This window comes from Anopheles darlingi, chromosome 3, assembly GCF_943734745.1.
Source record: "Anopheles darlingi chromosome 3, idAnoDarlMG_H_01, whole genome shotgun sequence".
In the NCBI taxonomy this organism is placed as follows: domain Eukaryota; kingdom Metazoa; phylum Arthropoda; class Insecta; order Diptera; family Culicidae; genus Anopheles; species Anopheles darlingi.
The window spans coordinates 60,847,638-60,862,041 of record NC_064875.1 but is presented as its reverse complement, the minus strand read 5'-3'; the positions used below and the strand labels follow the sequence as shown (position 1 = coordinate 60,862,041).

General features: G+C 50.0%; 2 protein-coding genes across 10 annotated transcripts in view; both read right to left on the bottom strand.

The window, feature by feature from the left end:
• LOC125956724 (calcium homeostasis endoplasmic reticulum protein) overlaps positions 1-660 on the bottom strand; it is a 5,645-nt gene extending 4,985 nt beyond the window's left edge. For both annotated transcript variants that reach the window (XM_049688859.1, XM_049688860.1), the window contains exons 1-2: positions 232-660; positions 1-41 (exon numbers count right to left, since the gene is read on the bottom strand). The exon at positions 1-41 is cut by the window's left edge and continues 130 nt beyond it. In XM_049688859.1, the coding sequence (XP_049544816.1) occupies positions 1-41; positions 232-256 (66 nt within the window). In that variant the 5' untranslated portion in view covers positions 257-660. The remainder of the gene's footprint in view (positions 42-231) is intronic.
• A 999-nt stretch (positions 661-1,659) lies between these two features.
• Positions 1,660-11,332, bottom strand: LOC125956723 (basic proline-rich protein-like). Of its 8 annotated transcripts, XM_049688858.1 has the most exons (6): positions 11,059-11,332; positions 5,054-5,309; positions 4,703-4,942; positions 4,051-4,315; positions 2,827-3,873; positions 1,660-2,649 (listed from the first exon to the last, which is right to left on the bottom strand). In XM_049688858.1, exons 1-6 carry the CDS (start codon positions 11,059-11,061, stop codon positions 1,803-1,805), a joined length of 2,658 nt encoding a protein of 885 aa, XP_049544815.1. In that variant the 5' UTR covers positions 11,062-11,332; the 3' UTR covers positions 1,660-1,802. The 8 variants fall into 8 exon arrangements, with proteins under 8 accessions (XP_049544815.1, XP_049544808.1, XP_049544810.1 ...); XM_049688851.1 differs by having other exon boundaries at positions 1,660-2,017; positions 2,138-2,649; positions 4,051-5,309; XM_049688853.1 differs by having other exon boundaries at positions 1,660-2,242; positions 2,372-2,649; positions 4,051-5,309.
• Positions 11,333-14,404: the final 3,072 nt, after the last annotated feature.

The window sequence follows — 14,404 nt, the reverse complement described above, 5'->3', positions numbered from 1 at the left end:
GAAATCGGCAAGCTTATCAATTATGTTCCGCAGTTCGATATCTGAAAAAACCGCGCACACACGCATGCACGTACATACAAATCCACAGATGAGCACATTGATTAAACTATCGCCTTTGACGAAGCTCTGCCATTTATTTCCGGATAAGGACCAATAGTCAATGGATATCCATGTGCGCAGTGCTTATTTCCGGGTTTAGCCGCAAGATTACGACCGGGTCGAAGGCCTTACCGTTTGGTGGTAGCGGTATTTCCATTTTCCGAACAAGCACAAGCAAAAACCGAAACGAAACTAAAGAAAAATTCTAACACGGCTTTCCTGCGGTCAACTAGCATGCGTCGGGTGGTTTTATATTACAATTTTTACTGGTTAAGTCGCGAATTTCACGATTTTCCCTATTCTTTCGTGGAAAATAGACGCCACCGTTTTCAGAATCGTTTTCTTCCTCTTCTTCTTCTTCTTCTTCAGTGAGGATTTTCCAGAGTACGACTACTGAATTCAACTTTTTCTCGGGCTACTCTGAGGTTATAGCTAACGAGAGCGACGGCGGTAGTTGCAAATTACTCTAATTTGCTCTTATCACTATAAAATAGTTAAAAATTTTGCGAAACTCAATAGAAATATTCCATTTTTGTAGCTATTTCAGAACTCAAAAAGAATTCTAACCTCAAACCAAAACAATATTTTTCCAGGGTTGTAGCCGAGTCGAGAAACGTCATGGTTCGTCCACATTTCCTGCGACCGCAACTGCAACAGTGGACGCAAAAGCCGTGGCCACACGGAGCGAAAATTTGCGCGCAAATTTACAAATTAATAGCCGTGGCCACACGGGGCGAAAACTCTAGCGCAAACGAAAAAATTAATGCCAAAACATTTACGCTTGCCGTTTACATGCTGTCAAACGATTATAGGTCCGTGGAGCGTAAAACCTAGAGTAAAAGCTGTTTGCAATCGGAAGGGCTCGCAATATGTTCTATTTGTGGTTTACATTGATAGATAGTGATCATTGCTAGTGTGTTCAATCCTTTTCTTCCACAAAACGATTTTAATTTCCTCAAACCGGCCACGTAAACATATCGAAGCGTAAACGATTTGGCATTAATTTGTAAATTTGCGCGCAAATTTTCGCTCCGTGTGGCCACGGCTAATGCCAAATCGTTTACGCTTCGATATGTTTACGTGGCCGGGTTGAGGAAATTAAAATCGTTTTGTGGAAGAAAAGGATTGAACACACTAGCAATGATCACTATCTATCAATGTAAACCACAAATAGAACATATTGCGAGCCCTTCCGTTTGCAAACAGCTTTTACTCTAGGTTTTACGCTCAACGGACCTATAATCGTTTGACAGCATGTAAACGGCAAGCGTAAATGTTTTGGCATTAATTTTTTCGTTTGCGCTAGAGTTTTCGCCCCGTGTGGCCACGGCTAAAGAATACTGTTGCAGGCGGCGTTAAGAGAAAACCGGCAAAAAGGTGCGTTAAATCCGCTGTTTAACCCTACCGGAAGTACCTTGTTTGTTGATGTGTGCAGTGCCGTGCGGGGTAATGTCGGCGGCTACACGTTGGCCATTAACTAGCCAAAGATACCCGTGGAATCAGAAGTCCTCTGTTTGTGAAACAGTTTAAGGATGATTTAAAACACGGTAAAGCTGTTTTTAATTTAAATGTACATGAGTAGGGGCGCTTGCGTTTATTGCTATTCACAGATGAAACGTTTCAACTTAAACAATTAAGATTCGTTTTAAAAAGTATAAAAAACAGCAGCTATGCCAACCGTCACTGGGAATGTGCTAAGGGCTCTAAAAATTGAAGGGTTTGCTTGGACGCTTGTAGTGGTATCCATCTTCTTCCAGCGTTTGGGATGGTACATCGCATGTCGGACCTTGACCACCGTTTGTACAACAGAATGGAAGTACACCGCCATTAGTGCAGCCAGGTGCTGGACTAGTTGGTGCAGGCGGAACGTAGCAGTTCGGTCCTGATCCTCCGTTAGTACAGCAGTAAGGTGGGACACCTCCAGCAGGACAACTTGGTGGACGAGTCGGCGGTGGCCGAGTCGGAGGAGGCGTCGGTGGAGGAGGAACGTAGCAGTTCGGTCCTGATCCTCCGTTAGTACAACAGTAAGGTGGGACACCTCCAGCAGGACAACTTGGTGGACGAGTCGGCGGTGGTGGCGGTGGAGGAGGAACGTAGCAGTTCGGTCCTGATCCTCCGTTAGTACAACAGTAAGGTGGGACGCCTCCAGCAGGACAACTTGGTGGACGAGTCGGCGGTGGTGGCGGTGGGCGCGTCGGAGGAGGCGTCGGTGGAGGAGGAACGTAGCAGTTCGGTCCTGATCCTCCGTTAGTACAACAGTAAGGTGGGACACCTCCAGCAGGACAACTTGGTGGACGAGTCGGCGGTGGTGGCGGTGGAGGAGGAACGTAGCAGTTCGGTCCTGATCCTCCGTTAGTACAACAGTAAGGTGGGACGCCTCCAGCAGGACAACTTGGTGGACGAGTCGGCGGTGGTGGCGGTGGCCGCGACGGAGGAGGCGTCGGTGGAGGAGGAGGCGTCGGTGGAGGAGGAACGTAGCAGTTCGGTCCTGATCCTCCGTTAGTACAGCAGTTTGGAGGAACTCCTCCATTAGGACATCCAAACGGAGGTCTGCAAAGAAAAAGAATATCTTAATATAATTTCACACAAATAAATACGGCTCCGCCCGTAATATATAAACTAAAAAATAAAATTTCACACAAATTTAACTTAATAGTTTTGTACTAGATTCAAAGTATCGTTCGACAAGTAGTATTCGTTCTTATACTGAAATATTAATGTACTTACCGTGGTGCTGGAGTCACTGGCGGTCGCGTAGGCACGACGCAGTTGGGTCCTTGACCGCCATTCGGACAGGGTGGCAGGTATTCTTCGCCTTTAGGAGGTTTGGTCGGAAGGGCACAGTTTGGTCCCTGGCCACCATTCGTGCAGCAGTATGGGGGAACTCCTCCAGCCGGACATGCCGGTGGCCGCGTCGGAGGAGGCGTCGGTGGAGGAGGAACGTAGCAGTTCGGTCCTGATCCTCCGTTAGTACAGCAATAAGGTGGGACACCTCCAGCAGGACAACTTGGTGGACGAGTCGGCGGTGGTGGCGGTGGCCGCGTCGGAGGAGGCGTCGGTGGAGGAGGAACGTAGCAGTTCGGTCCTGATCCTCCGTTAGTACAGCAGTAAGGTGGGACACCTCCAGCAGGACAACTTGGTGGACGAGTCGGCGGTGGTGGCGGTGGCCGAGTCGGAGGAGGCGTCGGTGGAGGAGGAACGTAGCAGTTCGGTCCTGATCCTCCGTTAGTACAGCAGTAAGGTGGGACGCCTCCAGCAGGACAACTTGGTGGACGAGTCGGCGGTGGCCGCGTCGGAGGAGGCGTCGGTGGAGGAGGAACGTAGCAGTTCGGTCCTGATCCTCCGTTAGTACAGCAGTAAGGTGGGACACCTCCAGCAGGACAACTTGCTGGACGAGTCGGCGGTGGTGGCGGTGGCCGAGTCGGAGGAGGCGTCGGTGGAGGAGGAACGTAGCAGTTCGGTCCTGATCCTCCATTAGTACAGCAGTAAGGTGGGACACCTCCAGCAGGACAACTTGGTGGACGAGTCGGCGGTGGCCGAGTCGGAGGAGGCGTCGGTGGAGGAGGAACGTAGCAGTTCGGTCCTGATCCTCCGTTAGTACAGCAGTAAGGTGGGACACCTCCAGCAGGACAACTTGGTGGACGAGTCGGCGGTGGTGGCGGTGGCCGCGTCGGAGGAGGCGTCGGTGGAGGAGGAACGTAGCAGTTCGGTCCTGATCCTCCGTTAGTACAGCAGTTTGGAGGAACTCCTCCATTAGGACATCCAAACGGAGGTCTGCAAAGAAAAAGAATATCTTAATATAATTTCACACAAATAAATACGGCTCCGCCCGTAATATATAAACTAAAAAATAAAATTTCACACAAATTTAACTTAATAGTTTTGTACTAGATTCAAAGTATCGTTCGACAAGTAGTATTCGTTCTTATACTGAAATATTAATGTACTTACCGTGGTGCTGGAGTCACTGGCGGTCGCGTAGGCACGACGCAGTTGGGTCCTTGACCGCCATTCGGACAGGGTGGCAGGTATTCTTCGCCTTTAGGAGGTTTGGTCGGAAGGGCACAGTTTGGTCCCTGGCCACCATTCGTGCAGCAGTATGGGGGAACTCCTCCAGCCGGACATGCCGGTGGCCGCGTCGGAGGAGGCGTCGGTGGAGGAGGAACGTAGCAGTTCGGTCCTGATCCTCCGTTAGTACAGCAATAAGGTGGGACACCTCCAGCAGGACAACTTGGTGGACGAGTCGGCGGTGGTGGCGGTGGCCGCGTCGGAGGAGGCGTCGGTGGAGGAGGAACGTAGCAGTTCGGTCCTGATCCTCCGTTGGTACAGCAGTATGGTGGGACACCTCCAGCAGGACAACTTGGCGGACGAGTCGGCGGTGGTGGCGGTGGCCGCGTCGGAGGAGGCGTCGGTGGAGGAGGAACGTAGCAGTTCGGTCCTGATCCTCCGTTGGTACAGCAGTATGGTGGGACACCTCCAGCAGGACAACTTGGCGGACGAGTCGGCGGTGGTGGCGGTGGCCGCGTCGGAGGAGGCGTCGGTGGAGGAGGAACGTAGCAGTTCGGTCCTGATCCTCCGTTGGTACAGCAGTATGGTGGGACACCTCCAGCAGGACAACTTGGTGGACGAGTCGGCGGTGGTGGCGGTGGCCGAGTCGGAGGAGGCGTCGGTGGAGGAGGAACGTAGCAGTTCGGTCCTGATCCTCCGTTAGTACAACAGTAAGGGGGAACACCTCCAGCAGGACATGCCGGTGGCGGTGGCCGAGTCGGAGGAGGCGTCGGTGGAGGAGGAACGTAGCAGTTCGGTCCTGATCCTCCGTTAGTACAACAGTAAGGGGGAACACCTCCAGCAGGACATGCCGGTGGCGGTGGCCGAGTCGGAGGAGGCGTCGGTGGAGGAGGAACGTAGCAATTCGGTCCTGATCCTCCGTTGGTACAACAGTAAGGTGGAACACCTCCAGCAGGACATGCCGGTGGCGGTGGCCGAGTCGGAGGAGGCGTCGGTGGAGGAGGAACGTAGCAGTTCAGTCCTGATCCTCCGTTAGTACAACAATCCGGAGGAATTCCACCAGCCGGACAGCTTGGTACAGGTGGTGGTGGGAACGGCACTTTGGGTGGGGTGTAGTCGTATCCATTAGGTCCTAGTACGGTCGTGATTTCGGCATTGCTGCTGTACGCCGCTAGCAAGCAGCTTAGCAGCAGCAACGGTTTCTATGCGAACGAAACAGAACGACACAAACAAAGAAGAGTAAGGTTAGGTTCATCGAAGTAAGCACAGTTTTCGCGCACAGCACAGTTCTCTGCCACAACATTGTTGCATCTGATGGTCATCATCCACACAGTCCCCTTCCCAATCGCTGACGGCTAATTGCCGATGAGTCACTGCGCCACCTTACTCGCCGATATCGCCTATAGTATTAACCAAACCGGATCAAACTTGTCAAACCCGTAGAACTAATGCATATGAGAATTATTAAACGAATCACGTCGGTGGTTACGATGACGACGGCCGCTGGTATGAAGCGACCTACAAACGAGGATGGCGTGAAAGTAGTAGCATCCTCCTTCGATTGTTGCGAAGCGTTTACTTCATACCATCTACCCGATCCGATCCGATCGGTAATTGGGCAAAAAGATTGATTACGGTGGCCTTGACGGTCACTACACACATCCCACACATGACCACCAATGGGCCAACCGCCCCTGGGGGTGAGGAGTGGATCTCAGGTCTATAACTGCTGCGCTTGGCACTGTTCGAACGGTTAATCATCGTACCGGTGCGGTTTTGCGATCGGAAGAGTGGTTTAGACCGCAACCTCGGCCACCCTCGACCTACCCATTCAACGACCTACTTCCCGCGGGACCGATCGACGCGAGACACACACACACGCGTGCGTGGGCCTTGCGTTGTCCGAGAGGATGCTTTTACTTTCAACGCAACCCCTCGCAGTTCACCGGGAGCTCGTCGCAGCGCGCATCGAGCTGTTTGGCGGCTGGCAAATTGGGGTCTCTGTTTTCGGGGAGAGGTATTTGGTTTCATGCTCGTCATCCTACTCTGCCAGAGGCGTCTTGAGACTACAGACGTCGCTACACAGCGAGAAGACATTCTCGGGGGGTCATGCGAATGAAGACAATTAATGTGCATTCACCAGCAGCACCGGTCGAGGTGGTCTGATGTGTGATGTTTAACGAATGGATTGCGCGATCCGGTTGACATTTCAAAGATCGGTCGAGGTGTGATGTGATGAGGTGTATGTTTCGGCTAATTTCGTGATGCCATCATGTTTATTACTTTATTAAAAATGGCTACCAAAGGATCGGTAAGCTCAGGGTCACTCGTTAAACAGTTATGATATGGGCTAAAAATAGCATAATATCTCGTTTGACCAGTTTGGCGGTGAGATACTCCTCTTGATTACAAAAGCTAATCAATCAATACTTCACTCTTGTTTTGTTAGACGCACTCGCACACCTGGTTGACCAGTAAATCCGGGTTCGTCGCTTTACTTGGAAGAAGTCTTTTGTTTGCTTTGAAGTTCTTCTAAGAATAGTTGCAAAGAATGACGGCTACGCACGTTTCTGTGGCATCTCACAGGTATCTCAGCTAACTACAACAGCGAAAAGTGACGACAATTAATCATCATTGTTATGCTTTATCGTGACTCGCTTACATAACACTTATCGGTTTAAATATTAAAGTTTAAAGCCCGCTCTCTCACTTCCTTCCCTGTTTACTACATCACAATTGCTGATTCGCGGATTGCGATTTCCAAAAACAAATCAATCTCCAGCGACACGTGTCTTTGCTGATTTCATTGCACAGGCGCCTAATTGGAACACACAATCGCAATCTTATCGGAATCGTCCCAAGCGAAGGTCAAGTCGCTCGTTCGCGCGCTCTCAACCTTGTACCGGCATGCGTCTGCGCGGATGCACCTCGGTCCTCTTGCTCCTGACATGGCGTCTTTGCCCCAGCGGTAACGGTAGTATTTAAATATTCAGGAATCTGAACGCCCAAAAAAAAACTAAAACCGTTGATTTTGGCTGCAGGATGCCCGCGCCTGATGCTACACACAAAAAGGAACAAAAATGCAAATGTTCGCCCCAGACGCACCGGTTTTTGAACATTTGGCGCGTCCGCCCCAAAACAATGTCGTAATCCCTCTTGTTGAATTTGCATTTATGAGTTCACCTTGAAATAAGCAAAATATGCTGTTTTGGAGTTTAGGAGTGGACTCGGCAAGGCCGGATCATTCGGAACGGTTTCATCCGGTTGGCCTTAACATATTTAGCAGCCTGTCTGGTACTAGTTGCACCATATGCAACACCAATACCTAACGAAACGCAATCAAAATACGATTTATGTTTCAGATTTTCAACAAACGATAGCCAGACACTTCTTCTCCGAATGCCTGGTCGATACTCGTTTTCCTATGCATGCCGACGACACTACGCAATATACACCCTGGTTCGAAAGGGTGTAATAAAACCCGAAAAGAAGCGGCCTACAGAGAAGCACAACACATCACCTCCAAGCCCTCGATAACGGAGCGTCCCTTTTGGATTTTTTAGGATTTTGAGGAATTTCAATAGCGCCAGGTGTTGGCGTCGTTGCTTTTGGTGCGACGCGTTTAGTGTTGAGGTTTCGAGCTCTTAAGTAATCAGTGTGTAGCCCGACTGCCATGATCGTCAATGGGCTCGAAGGACAGCGATTGGCGATAACGCGAAGAAACTGGCACGGAGTGCTGCAGGTCATAAGCCAATGGTGGTGATGGCGCGCGAAGGCTGAGCTTAAACATTGCAACAGCAAGTGAAGCACCTGAGCTTAGGCTCCAGCATCTGCCAGAATCTGTTTCCTCTGTTTATGAAAGATCGCTGCCCGTTCTCTTTCCTTGTGCACCCTGTTGCAACATTGGACAAGCTATTGGTTTTGAATGGATCACGACTAAACGAGAAGCGAAAGTGCAGCACACCGTATCATCCCAAACGGAATGGGTCTGGGTTTGCCTCATAAATGGGTTAACATTTTCAATTATCACCCAGCGTTTGCATCATCGAACTGTGGCCTGCTGTTCACTGGCTCGATTTCGATTCGAGTTTGTGTCATCCAGTTGCATCGCTCCAGTCCATCGGAGAATGGTACGCGCAACAGGAACACGCCGTGGCCGAAGACCTCTCCGGGATTCGGGCTCCCCATCTGCGGTTGCAAAATCCATCCACGGTGACAATTGGGACTAGCGTTTTGGCCCGACGCTGGAATCGAATTGAACTTTTCAGCGGATCATTAATCACCACCAAACGGGGCACCGTTTATGGTTAGTTTGCGGTATTCGGTCCCGAGCTGAAAATTGCACCGTACCGAGCGAGCTAACTGTCCGGGGCTCGATGCCAGGGGGCAATACGATAGAATGTCGACCAAAAGGAGCGGTCGACGAAGCTCTGCAAAATGCAAAGCCGTGCTGACTCTGGCGCAAGAACCGACCGACCAGTGGTCGACGTCGTCGCCTGCGCCATCGTGTCTTTGTTCGGACCACGACCACGAGGGGGGGTCAACGTCAGCGATGAGTCTTCTGAAACGCCCACCGGTCGCTTCCGATGGGCTTCATTTCGCACTTTGAACACAGAAGACGACGCAGGCTAACGACGGCGATGATAGTGGCTTCTGGTGAGGGCGCAGCGGCGTAAGTGATTTAAAGTGATGTGCCCGACCGGGGTAATAAATGTTATTATTCTGTCAGACGCCAGCACCAACCAGGGCTGTTTGGTAGGTTGGTTGGTCGGTGTTTGGGGGGATGGTGAAGGTTAAGGCGCATCGTTTAGCGTCAGACTTGCGGTGGCCAGAAGTGGCACGTACTACTATGGGTCACAAGAAGGGTTAAGCTAACGAGTGATGCGTCTTGCACCGGCGACAGCTTCGAGCGCGCAGCTGGCTACAACCATTTGGCACAGTTTTGACCGTACTCTAGCGCGAGCTCCTCATTTCAAGTCCGGAGTAACGTTCGTTGTTAGTTTTTCGACATCCACAGGGAAGGTGACACAGACACTGGATTTATCGTTGGCAACAAAAGTTTAGAAGTTTTGACTGTATTCTTGCATCAAATGATTAACAACCGGACGCCAATTTTATGCCTCTCCTGATGATTGGAGTCTCACGATTCTTCAGAAACACAACAAACTTATTGATTCCAATTAGACAGAAGACGTCGTCATCTCTCTGAAACAATATTAGCTCGATCTTTGTTCTAGTAAAGGTATATTCTCGTAACATCGAGTATAGTTTGTCTGTTATTATTGGCAAACGTTGAACGACGGAATCATCAAGTCGATGGCCTCTCAACCCAAAAAAAAAACTCGCCAAACATGTATCCCAGCGCTTCGGTAACAGCCGACAAGCGACAAAAGATAAACAAGTATAAGGCGCATATAAATCACCCGGTACTAGCATCACTAGCAATCCATCACTCATTCATCGGAGCGCGTGTTCGTGCCCGATGGTATGCGGCTATGACATCACACGCAGTTCTACATATCCGCTCCAGGCCAGGTGTGGCGCAATCCGTGCCAAACGATCCGCGAGTTATTAAAGTAACCATCCTTTCGGAACTGATGAAGTGAATGCTCATCGTCGGTCGGCCAAAAGATCATCCTCTAAATTACCGCTTCGTCTCACCGGGCTAAAGGCATATGATGCGATGCACCACGATCGGGTATCTCGACATTCCCGAGACGGATCCCGGTGAGTGAGAAAAGTAAAAAGTAGAAATCGAACAATCTGACCGCCCTGCCAGTGCTACTGCAATAAGACACCTCTTTCTTCGGCCGGCCTCTCGAACTCTGACACACTGATTGAAATGTCAAAGAATGGTCAGCGGTCCAACGGAGCGGTTCGTTTGGGAATTCCGGACCCAGCAGGCCCACGGACTGCCCCTTAGCCAGCCGCTACCAGGCGCTTGCCGCACACGATGCAAACGAAGGAATGTCGGTTCGTTCGTTCGTTCCATTTGTCGCATTGCGTCTGTTAACGCTTTGTCCGGCCGCCAGAGGTTACACCACCGATCCCGTCGATTGTCTCGTACAAATAGTCGAAAAAATATGCACAAAAAATCGCGCGTACCAGTGTGCAAAAACGTGTGCCCGGACCGTGTGCATCCGAAGACCGCGGGGGTCGGTGCGAAACCACCGATGAGGGCGTTGCGAATTGCATAACCAACGTGGTAAGTGCAGCATGGGCGCCCGGTCAAGGGGTCGGTGTGTCGACAGGATCGACACCGAGCCCGCGCAAGGTAATAAAAAACAAAAAACGGGAAAACTAATGAGCCCCTGTGCCCGGAAAGGTTACACAGAAGCTGAGGGAAGTTGCTGGATGCACCGTTCAGCGTTCCAGCGTGAGCCATCATTCGACGCATCCCGTTTTACGAAACACTTTCATTAGCGGCCAGGCCGACGAAACCGAACCGTGGCGTTCGAGGGAAGGTGGAAAAAAGATGGAAAATGATGAGGCGCAGGCGTTCCGAGGCGCAAAGGGCACTAGGACAGCAACCCAAAAAAGAGGCACAAGTCCAAGAATTAACTCCCGAAAACTTGGTTTGTGGCGCACGCTATTGAAGGTAAACGGTTAAGTTTGAGCAAAGTTTTCATGCCTTTCCATGTCTGCCCCGTGTGACGGCAACGGTAAGGCAACCACCAGGCACCAATCAATTATTAATGCGGCACATTAAAATGACATTATGATCCAACGCGCGGGAAGATCCGTCTCGATCCGCGGTCACTCTACACGTGTGTTTGAGAAGTCACGATTCAGACACACGCGCGTGGTGTGCCTTTCCTTTGGTAGGAATTTTGTATCCTGTTTTCCACAAGCACAAGCACACACTCACACACATGCACACAGATAGTCCTAACCACGGCCATGCCGGACATGCCAAAAGGCATTAGTAGAAGAACAATTGAGAACGCTCACCATTTTGGCGGTTAGAAGCCGCAAAGGCAGTCACCGAGTAACCGAATTGTATACAGAGAGTCCCGAATTCCACTTCACAAAATGCACTCGAATCCCGCTTTCCACAAAACGCTTGTCCCGGAGTCCTTGTGCGCTATCCTAAACACAGAGTTTTGCTGCTAATGCCACAGCCGATGAGTCACGAGCACGGGACGATCCTGCTGGTCGCCTCGGTGGTGTCCGCAACCGTCCCGACGACGGTACACAAAAAAAAAACTAAACACCCGGCGCAGGGGTTCACAGGGGACTGAGCGACCAACTCGGTACGGCACGGTTTATTTATATATCGGAATCGGATTGTATTTTTGGGTGGTACCTAGCAGCAAACCATCTTTCCCCGTCCGTCCGCGCTCCATCATCCGCTCCAGCATCAGCAACATCATCATCGGCCGGCGAGGTGGAAGGGGACGCGTTGGTGGTAATACCGGCACATGACGTCTTCCTTTCGGTGGCGAGACGGCGAGCGAGCGCGAGATTAGTATGCGCGCAAGTGCAGCACCTTGCGATGGAAGGTGGATGGGGGACGATCAAGCGCCTTCCGCAGGAGCCTGAACCTCGAAGATGTGGGGTGGGGAGACAATGATCGTTGCTCGTCTCGTTGCTGAGCCAGCATCCCTCCCGGTGGCTGCGAGAGAGCCTTCTTGCTCCGTCGAGAGCGAAAGTGACGCGAGTAAACCCGAAGCCAGCATGTGTGTGTGTTTGTATGTCACTGCCCCACAGAGAGCAAGAGAGACCGAGAGAGCAAGAGAGAGAGAGAGGCGCCCTCGAACAGTCTAATGACGCAAGCTTCAACCACCCCTTCCCAGGGTGGGGCGTTTTGGGGCGCTAAACCCCTCTCCGCGATTATTATGCTAGAGCATCGTCGGCGACCGGGTACACCGGTTGGGACCGTGGAGACCCTTACGGTTTTGCGGGAGGAAAAGGTCAACACCGATCGCTACGTCATCATCCATCGTTGCCCTCCCGGGACCGGACCAGACTGCTGCTGCTTGCTCATCATCGGACGCTGCGTTCACAGCAGCACTGTTCGCACTGTCTGACTCCTGCAGTACTTGCAGGAGCCTTCGAGGTGCCACAACAACTTGCTGTCACGGTGGTTGCCGGTGCCGGAGATCAAGAACTCGAACTCGAACTAACTTCTAGGCTCTAGGCGGCTGATAAGATCGCATCAGCATCGGCGATCACTATGGGAATTCATCATCAACATCATCATCATCATCCACTGGCCCACCCTGATCGCTGATCAGGAGGACACTTGGTGGTTGTGTGTGATCGGGGCATTTTGGAGCACACCGATCAACGATCGCCTAATTTATGAGCCGATCTGCTGTTGGTCGATTGGCTCAGACGCTCAAGGTTTAATCGTTTGCGATCGCATTGACCGCACCCTGCCCGGACATCATGGCAAGTAGCTATCTCTGGCTGCGCGCCGATGATGCGTCCAGCGACACACACTCGGACCGGCTACTCCGGTAGATGCCTGCGAGAAGTTAAGTTATTCACACCTCAGGTCGTACCGTGTGCGGTGCCGGTACGGCGCGCTGGAAACCAGATGCTCATGATCTTCAGCGAGCACGCTGATGACGAATTGTGTGGTGCCGGTAGTCAATTTAATCCGTAATCGGCTTAACGTAAATGTGTTCCAACCGGTGTCCGATGGATCTTCCATCGAATGTAGGTTCCGTTTTGATGATTTTTAGAGTTGAATTCTTAACTGTTGAGTGTCATGTTTTACAGTACAAAATGTGTGTGTGTGTGTTAAATATATGCGGTTGTTACGAGGTTCAGAAGACTATCAAATAGGGGATCTGTTACTCATGAATGAGTGGAGCAAACAGGTTTAGGTAGCTGAACATAGAAGCATGTTAAACTGGACTCTTCGATCCTCGCACGTGCCAAATCACCTATTAGTTTTAATCGTTACATTATTTACTATGTTCGATAGTTTAATTAGCCGTGTCGTATGTACATCTTATTATAAAAGAAGTCAAATTTAGCTTACTTTTATAAACTATGATAAAGCAATGCTCTGTAGGTAGAAGGAACATTAAATGTTCAGCGGTTTAGTGATAGTATATAAGAGCTATTGCTAACCTGTTTTTGAAATTGACTTTTTATCATTCATTTTCATCAACATGCATTCGAACCTTACCAACAAAAGACTGTAAAAGTCTATTTTTTTAAAGATAATTGTGATTTTCCATTTCATAAAGCGGCTCCACATTGGGCGTCCTAGACCTAAAAGCTCGTGTCTCATATAGGTCAATTAGAGTGGGCATCGACAGCTAGCAAAACGCCTACTGCCAAGCTCTTCTTCTGCTCATCAATAAAAATGGACACTCTCGATTTTCGACTGTCGCACTGCCGACGGATTCTATACCATAATAAGTGTAAATGCCGAAGGACGTTGGCCTGGTAATGGTTCGCACGGCAGCAAACAAAACATCGGTGAAACCGAGGAACGGGTGTGGTTTATCTTTCGATCAGAACGGAACATTCAAGAAAAGAGTCAGACGTTGGTGGGCGGTTTGTTTCGCTCGGTGACGCATAAGATCTACGATTGTTTATTGTCATACCTAATGATATCGTTATTAGTCATGTTAATATCGGTTTCTATCGGTTTTCGATTGCCAATTCGATTACGAAGACACGGTAGAAGGAGGATCAGGTTACTGATCTGTTCATTGGTTTAGTCACGTAAAGATACCGCATAAAGCATAACGAATGTGAGCATTTCCGCTTATAATATGCGTACGATGTATACATGATCGTGCAAAAATGATATCACAAACGATGATGTCAACTAATCCTAAGGTACTACATCATGTTACATTTAGTAAATCAGAAACCACTAAGCATCTCCTTTAATACCGCTTTTCTCTGAATTGGACACACGTTTGGCGTAGATTATCATAAATTTGGAATTGGCTGTCCATTCACACTTCTCACTCCACCTTTCATGCCACAGGCGTCTCATGGTTTGCATCCAATGAACGGGTTTAAAATAGTTTATAATCCGGATGATGCGTGTTGCAACTTCTTCCAACTGGGCATCATCATCACCAATGCAAATTGTGACCAGCTATCTCCACAGACATCGTGCACCCATAGCAAAGATTTGCAGTTCAGGTATAAAAAGCAAAGTGTAAAACAAACCAAACATGGTTGTGGAGACCGTTGTTTATTTTTTCCTTTTTCAAAGGTTGCTGCATCACAGAGGGGTGCGTTTGGAAATATTTTCTAGTGCAAGGTTAACAACCGCGCAACCGTGCTATGTTTAATAGTATGTTTTGTCCGTTTTTTTGTC

Coding starts and splice junctions, on each gene's coding strand:
- LOC125956723 (XM_049688850.1), bottom strand. Junction 3,874..4,050: donor CCAGTGACTCCAGCACCACG/GTAAGTACATTA, acceptor TTTTCTTTGCAG/ACCTCCGTTTGGATGTCCTA. Junction 2,650..2,826: donor CCAGTGACTCCAGCACCACG/GTAAGTACATTA, acceptor TTTTCTTTGCAG/ACCTCCGTTTGGATGTCCTA.